General features: G+C 37.7%; 1 protein-coding gene across 1 annotated transcript in view; it reads right to left on the bottom strand.

Annotated features, from left to right (window-relative positions):
- Nucleotides 1-8,710, bottom strand: part of LOC132092005 (mitogen-activated protein kinase kinase kinase 5-like) — a 106,823-nt gene continuing 98,113 nt past the window's right edge. Inside the window, 11 exon segments of the mRNA XM_059498050.1 lie at nt 1-222; nt 398-570; nt 665-853; nt 1,671-1,842; nt 2,114-2,271; nt 2,478-2,583; nt 2,875-3,011; nt 3,127-3,254; nt 7,812-7,945; nt 8,041-8,122; nt 8,437-8,533. Coding sequence (XP_059354033.1) covers nt 10-222; nt 398-570; nt 665-853; nt 1,671-1,842; nt 2,114-2,271; nt 2,478-2,583; nt 2,875-3,011; nt 3,127-3,254; nt 7,812-7,945; nt 8,041-8,122; nt 8,437-8,533 — 1,589 coding nt within the window. The 3' untranslated portion in view covers nt 1-9.

Raw genomic sequence — 8,710 nt, 5'->3', positions numbered from 1 at the left:
AGGAAATTATTAAATGGCTTTATTAAAAACGCTCACCGCATCCTGGAAGCCGAAGAGCGCCACCTGGAGTTGGCTGATTGCTGTGCTGTCAAAGTCAAGTTCTAGTTTGAGCTGAGAGAGGGTCCTAGCAATTATGTTTCTGTCCACCATCCTCACAAAATCTCCCAGACTTGCAACCAGTTTGGAGATATGCTGATGCTTCAGTTTGGTCTCCTCAGACCCCTGTAAGACAGTAAAGGGACACTGCATCTCATTGCTTTTGAAAAAAAAGGTTACAATTAAAATGTTTTTACAAATTGATTATGACATTTAAATTCATAAAGTGTCCATTAGATTAAGTCCCTGACTCGTGTTTTACTGTTTTTCACACAAGTGTTGATGCAGTTTTTGGGTTCACCTGTGTGAGCGCTTCCAGCAGGTGAACCACTATTTTCTCTCTGTCCTCGGTAAAGATTTGGTGTAAAGTTGCTCTCCTTTCACTGTCTTTCCTCAGCATGAAGAAACCAGAGTCCTTCTCTTCTGGGGAAGGTGGTGCACTGTGGTCTTCAAAGTTCTCAGATTTACACTCAACTCAAAATCCATGGCACATAGATTTATAACATGGGTATATTATATTATAGGTTATATTACATATAACAGGGTAGGCTATAGTGAATCTTTATACTCTCTGCTGACCTCAGGAAGAGGGAGCGGTGACCTTTGACCTCTCTCTCACTGTAGCACTTGGTGCTAGGCTTGAAGCTGAAGGGGTTTGTGCAGAGCTCATTGTCAGGCGAGACAGATCCGTATTCGCTGCTGCTGCTGGTATCCTCAACCACAACGGGAACAGGAAGAGATATGCTACGCAAATACTCTACGAGACACAACCAGGATAATTTCCTATCATAAATAATTTATACATTACACACTCTCCTGAAGCATAGTTATTCTGAGCGGAGAAAAGCTCAGCTATATTCTCTTTGAAACTACTAATGCAAATGTTCATTTGACCTTGCATCTTTGTCGACCATATCTTTGTGGATCAGTAGCTGAAAAATAAAAAAAAATAAAAAAAAATACATTTTAATTAACCAATAAACATTAAATAGGCATTACAAAACTGAAATATAAAATGTATTAAATATTCAATAAATACATAAATAATACAGCAATATTGGTTACAGACTTCAAAGTAACAAAACTAAAGTTATATTAGTAGCCTAAGTTTACCAGCCACTCAATCTAGCTTAGACAGTTGGGACCAGATATCAGTAGATTCCCCACAAATAAAAGGCAATTCGATCTCAATCATTTTGGTAATTAATTTATTCAAAAATTCTGTAATTTGGAAATTAATATTTACTTGTTCTCCCATTATGTTGTCCAAATATTTTGGGGTGTCACTTTTTGGATGTAACAATTTGAAGTAGTGTAACATTTACTAAAGGGAGAAAATTAAGTTAGAAAAATGTATTAAATGATCTGAAAATTCAAATTCAATAGTTTTTCAAAATCTGTCACTACTGTATTAGTCATTGAAAACAGTCAAGAGAGTTAAGTCCAGTATAAAATAACAACAAATAAAAGCAGATGAAAGTTTAACATCGATTCCTGTTTATTCCCTAATTCATGGAATGTATCATCTGGAATTATTGCTTGGTCCATATAACACACAAACACACCTGTGAAACTGTTGTTCTTTGATCGTTTTTTGTGTGATGTAACCGTGAGGAATTCATGGGTGAGCAGATCATTGGCCATGGATCGGCCGTCTGGATCAGGCTCGAAACAGCGCAGGATAAATGCTTTGGCTTCAGTGGACATAGAGTCAAGAATCTCCGGGTGGATTTTAAACATCCCAACCTAGACAACACACACCAGCCGTAAAATGCATTTTCAAAACTCTGGACACAACACAAAGTAGGATAGGTGTATTTTCTATGTGCCCTCGTGAATTAAAAAACTTTTTTTTTTACTACTAAATATCAACTATTATTCAAATGATCTTTATGTTTAACAAAGCACACATTCCTTTTTTTTGGTGCAAAAATATTTGTGGTAAATGTTCTATATATTCAGCACACTGAACACCAAGGATTACTTCTGGACACGTCACAAAGTAATCATGCCTGACCTTGAACATCGCTGCCTGCGGTTCCCCGAGCTCGTAGAAGGGAGGTTTCCCAGTAGCCATTTCTATAATGGTGCAGCCCAGAGACCAGATGTCCGCTGGCTTGCCGTACCCACGCGGCCCTTTATCTATGATTTCGGGGGCCATGTACTGTAACGTACCTGACATACACAAACAACATGGAAGTAATTAACAACAGCTAATAATAGTAACTGCTGACTGTGTGTAAGATACTAAGGATATTATTTAAAAGTCAATAAAGCAACATATAATGGCCGTGTCCTTCAGTGTTATAGAAGCAGCATCAAGTTGCTATTGACATAAGGTAATTAAATATAAATGTCAAAACAAATAAAACACTCAGTACCAGTAAAGGTTTCGGTGCAGGGGTTGATCCCGGCCAGACGTTTGGACGTTCCAAAATCAGAGATTTTCAACACTCCACTGTAGGTGTTTATCAAGACATTATCCCCCTGTAGGTCATTGAAAGTAGTAATTGCATCAATCATTTCTGCTAAACAGTCACTTTTCTTTGCACTTTCAGAATCTAAAAGAAATGTGAATGAGATGAAAACTTTGCAGCAATATAAAGGCCTGATAATGTATATATGCCTGTAGATCATGTGCACAGCTGAGGTTCTCAAACTCTCGCACACACAAACGGACAGAGTCTCGAGATGAAGAAAACGACAACTATACAAATATCATAATGTCAAATGACTGTTTGCATGTTTAACCTCATTTTAGAATGAAGGGGTTATTACCTTAATGTCTCTGTGAACTATCTGGTTGTCATGCAGGTATTTAAGGCCCTCCAATATCTGTTTGGTGTAGAAACCGATAGTTGGTTCATTGTTTTTGAGAGGACCCCACTTTGACCTGAGCAATGCTGACAGACTGCCTGTGATTCAAAAGAATAATATATATATTTTTTTACATTTAGAATAATACTAAAGAATGCTGAGAGACCTACAGATGTGGACGTACACTATAAAGGTCTAACATGTCTGTTTCACCTCCAGGCACCTGCTCCATGAAGATCTTGATGAAGCCGTTCTCGCTGATGGAGCCGAGGTACTGCACGATGTTCTTGTGCTTCAGGTGTTTATGCAGGGCGATTTCTCCATGCAGAGGCTGTGAATATCTATCAACACAGAGCCCTTACACGTGCTGTTAGATAAACCTATGCTGCAATTGTATGCATTTTTCATGTTTCTGTTTACTTAATCACATCCTTCTAAGAACACATGAATATTGCATATTCATTCATTAATTATGAACTGCATATACCCTCAGATTAAATGACTGATGCTCTACCGACTGAGCTTTCCTGGCTTTTTACTGATAACAGCATAATAGCAAAACAGATCTGGCCGATTAAATCCCAGCCAACATACACATACACATGCACCAACACTAGAAATGATGCCTGACAAGAGTAACAATAATCAGACTTTTTTACGATGGATGTATGTCATAATGAAGATAGGTTTGCATTAGTATATAGTGATACTGGTTATACTCAGAACTAGCGTGATCTTCGACTTCAACCCTCTCATTCTCTGCCCAATAATTTTGTGCTTCTCTGCAATTTCTTGTGAAATTCCCTATTATGTCATTCTCATTGTAACATTGTGCATACTAAGGGTGTGCCCGAAGCCGAATACCTTATTCGGAAAGGCATGGATAATGGCTTCAAAAACGAATAACGGATAACGAATAATTCTGCCCGAATATTCGGCTGACGCTGCAGGACAGTCTGGTGTTTGCTAGGTAACAGGTGAGCCAGGGGATCAGCGCAATATTTTACACAAACCTCCTAAAGTCACGCAATAATGAAGTGAATGAATGTAAACTTTATAAATGAAAAGAGCGCATATCAAAAAGCGCATTGCTGTTGCCTCTTTGTGCATCTCTCAGAAATCAGCTTGGCAAGAGTAATATCAACTAAAATAATACATCATACATGTTCTACTATTTGTGTATATTTAAAAGAAAATGATTTAAACCTTATAGGCTAGGAAATTATACATGAATGAATGGAATAAGCACTGCGCGATCAATCAAACAGCAGTGCTGCAGTCTCTGCGCGTCTCTCAAAAACCAAACCATTTCAATTTCAATTTTAAATTTTATTTCTATAGCGCATTTACAACAGCCTCCCGGCTGACCAAAGTGCTTTACAGAAGAGCAAGAATATAACACATACATGAAAAATAGACCAGACAAAAATTTAAAACCACCCATCTACAAAATTTAGCGTATCACAGTAGTCAGTAGCCTACACTAAGGAAAATAAAAAAGTTTTTAGCAAGGACTTAAAAATAGACAAGGAAGGGGCCAGTCTGATTTCTAAAGGCAGGGTATTCCAGAGTCGTGGCCCAGCCACCGCAAATGCACGCTCCCCTCTACGCTTTAGCCTAACGCGAGGGACCACCAACAGAGCCTGGTCACAGGATCGTAGGCTTCTAGATGGAGTATAGGGATGAAGAAGTTCAGATAAATAGAGAGGAGCTATGTTATGAAGGGATTTATAAATGAAGAGGAGAATTTTAAAATCTATTCTCTGAGAAATCGGCAACCAGTGAAGGGATCTAAGAATTGGAGTGATGTGTTCATGTTTACGACAGTTTAAAAGAAGTCTGGCTGCAGCATTTTGGACAAGCTGAAGTCGTGCAATTTGAGATTTAGATATACCGCAATATAAAGAATTGCAGTAATCTAGACGCGATGTAACAAATGCATGAACAGCCATTTCTAGAGTTTTTGGAGTGAGAAAGTTTTTAATTTTAGACAGTAAACGAAGCTGATAGAAACTGGATCCAATAACAGAAGAGATATGTCTATCAAATTTTAAATGCTGGTCAATAATAATACCTAGGTTCTGCACCCGAGAGGATCTAAAAACGGACAAACTTTCTAGCTCAGGGCTTATACACTGAGAGTTCTCATTAGGACCGAAAACAATTACCTCGGTCTTGTCCTCGTTTAAGAAGAGGAAATTTTGGGCTAGCCATAATTTAACCTCCTCTAAACATTGGAGAAGAGAAGGGATCGCAGTGGAGTTGTTTTTCTTAACTGGAAGATAGATTTGAGTATCATCTGCGTAGAAATAAAAAGACACACCATGTTTTCTTAGAATAGAACCCAGAGGTAGCATGTATAGAGAGGGAGCTAAAATAGAGCCTTGTGGAAGGCCACAGGTCAGAGGAGCAGAGGAAGAGAAAAAATTTCCCAGTTTCACTAAAAACTTTCTGTCAGATAGGTATGACTGAAACCATTTCAGAGCGTTTGCTTTTAGACCTACCCAAGACTCTAATCTAGATAAAAGTAAGGAGTGGTCTATGGTATCAAAAGCAGCCGATAAATCTAAAAGAATAAGAACCACAGAGTCCCCGGAATCAGTGGAGAGGTAAATATCATTTAACACCCTCAGAAGGGCGGACTCAGTGCTGTGAGCAGACTTAAAACCAGATTGAAAAACCTCATAAATAGAATTACTAGTCAAAAAGTGTTGAAGTTGCTTATGCACCATTTTCTCTAAAACTTTTGAAATGAAAGGCAAAACAGAAATTGGATGAAATTTTTTTAGAACAGTGTGGTCCAGTGAAGGCTTCTTGAGAAGGGGAGTGACTGTAGCAACTTTAAAGTTGGCAGGAACAGAGCCAGTTTGGAGACACTTATTAATAAGAGACAGCAAACCTGGCCCAATCGAATCAGTAATTAATTTAAAAAAATTGGGGTGAATGATATCGCTAGAACAGAATGAGGGTTTAAGATTGTCAATCACCTCCTTCAATTCCTGGAGACTGATGGGTTCAAAAGCATCCAAAAATGCAGAGGAAGATGACATGATTGGAGAGATGGTTAAAGTTAAAGTGGGGCAGACACCAAGTCTTAAATTAGTAATTTTCTCACTAAAATATCTCAAGAAGCTTTCACAGAGAGCATCAGAGGCAACAGGCAAGGTGTTAACAGAAGGATTGGTAACAGATTGAATAATTGAGAACAAAACCTTAGGTTTAGAGTGATTAGTTTCAATAAGGTTAGAAAAGTATGCAGCTTTTGCAGACTTAGCTGCAGCCTGGTAAGAAGTAAGAGAGTCTCTGAACATTTGAAGAGAGATATGCAGCCTGTCTTGTTTCCATTTACGTTCTGCCTTTCTATAGTTTTGTCTTAGAAGACGGATATCAGAGTTTTGCCACGGTACAGATTTTGTTTTTTGCTTGTAAGGCTTAAGGGGGGCAGTTGCATACAGTTGAATTTGAGAAATAAGAGAGCTCTGGAAGAGACAGTGTGAATAATATAGGCTTATGGTCAGAGATCATAAAATCTGAGAGCACAATATCAGACACATCAAGCCCATATGAGAGTACAAGATCCAACGTATGTCCCTGAATATGAGTAGTGTCACTGATCCACTGGGATAGATTGAAAGCATCGATAATATTAAGAAACTCATGTGAAACTCATTTCTCTGTCAAGAGTAGGCTAATAATCAGCTTAGATACAGATATATTATCTACTAGGCATTCATGTTTGCTTCTTTATCTTTTGCTGGTTTGCGTAGCACACGCACATTTTTTTTAGTGAAGTTCAAAAAAGACTTAAGACTGCTTAAAGATTTATGCGTAATGAAAAAGTGCGCCTTAAATTAATTCAGTCGTGTTCAGACGATTACGAAACGTTTTTCATGAAAGTTCTCTACTTGTATGATCAATTTATAGTCGAAGCACAAATACTTTTCCATACTCTGTTCTCATTTTTTCCATACTTTTCTAGACCTGAAAATGACTTAAATAGGGAAATAGCTACTATGCGCAGGAACTGGTGAGCCAAAGGAAATCATGTTGATTTACATTAACCTCTAATATTACAATGCAGTGCCAAGTGTGTAAAGTAAATGAGTGTAGATTTTATAAATTAAATAAGGGCAAATGAAATAGCGTTGCACTTGCCTTTTTCCATGCATTTCCTGGAAATTACTTAAATTGATTTTCATATTTCTAAACTGCATAGGAACCTTTACTGTTTTAATTAGAAGATATTTAAATATTTATGGATCATGAAAGGTCCCCAAAATGGGACTCGAACTCACGCTCGAAACTTTGTCTATACAAGGGTATCAGCTTTGACTGTTAGAAGATATTTATATAAATGTTATAATCATTAAATTTTTTGTTAGTTAAACACAGCATATTTGTTCAAGCTCCGCCTACTTCCTGTTTTATCCAAATACAGATACAGATACGAATAATTTTGTGTTTGTTACAGACACAAATACAGATACAAATACTGGCTTCACTGCACACCCCTAGTGCATACTGTATTATTTCTATATGGATTTTTTTTTTTATATATATATATATATATCTATATATGACTATGCTGAATTCGATTAAACTTAATTTGTCAGTTTTGTTTTAATTTTAACTTCAAAATGTTTTAAATCAACCTAGCGTCCAACCGCACAACACTGGTGTAAAAATTATGAAATTGTGGCAAGTCTACATGCAGGTTTACCAGGCTGTGCAATGAGAAAAGTAACTTTTGTTATAGTATTCAATAGAGGTCAAAAATGACACACAAAAAAACAACAAAAACCAATCACTGCAATGATAGATATTCCTATCCAAAAGAATTAGATTTGAAAGTGCAATTAAACTTATTTTCAGAATAAAAAGAGAGAACTGTGGCTCACCTACTGTCCCGTTCAGGAATCTCTTTGATGGCTAAGCGCACCTGGTTACTGAGGTCACGACCTGCATAGACTACCCCGAACGTGCCCTTACCCAGAACCACCCTCTCTCCATGCTCATCGCATTCATAATCATACTGCAGGCACACACGAACACACAGATCACTCCCGGTCTTACCTCCCTGTTGTTCAGTACTATATATGACAATGTATATAACAATCAGTATTTTACCTCTAAAGCCTCAGATTCACACCCAGTCTCTTCTGAGCCTTTCCAGGCCTCCGCAGTGAGAGTGTTTACCAGATCACAGAACCTACGCGACACACAGACCATCATCATCAGACATGTAACACATACACTGACATTAACACCAAGTCAAATTAAATAAATGTTGGTGCACATGCTTTAAATATACAAATATGCATATTGCGATGAACTTTTAGACCTTGTTAGTATAGTATGCCCTGCACACAGTTTAAAAGAGATGGTTGATGATGTTGGTTTTTTGTAACTGTCTGACATCTGTTTTTCTTTTAATTTCTGTGCTTAAATTGTCTCTGGCACTGTAAGGAAGAATGAATGAAATGTGGGGAAAAAAAGGCATTAGCAAAAACACACACAACATACCTTTTGCTGTGCATCTCTGTGCAGAAATAGATTTGGAAGTCTTCCGAGTTGTTCACCACATACAGAAAACAGCTGCGGCTCATCGAATTTGGAGATGCTGAATGCAAAAAGAAAGAATGAAGGTTAAAAATGCTATATCCTATGTGATAATTTATATTATATACCAAGGCAAGTTCGGTCCTAGAGAGCTGCAGTCCTGCAGAGTTCAGCTTCAACCCTAATCAAACACACCTGAACCAGCTCATCGATGTCTTCAGGATTTCTAAGGCTACAG

This window comes from Carassius carassius, chromosome 18 (assembly GCF_963082965.1).
Source record: "Carassius carassius chromosome 18, fCarCar2.1, whole genome shotgun sequence".
Lineage (NCBI taxonomy): Eukaryota > Metazoa > Chordata > Actinopteri > Cypriniformes > Cyprinidae > Carassius > Carassius carassius.
Note: the sequence above shows the minus strand (reverse complement) of the source record. Positions and strands in the feature narration are given on the sequence as shown.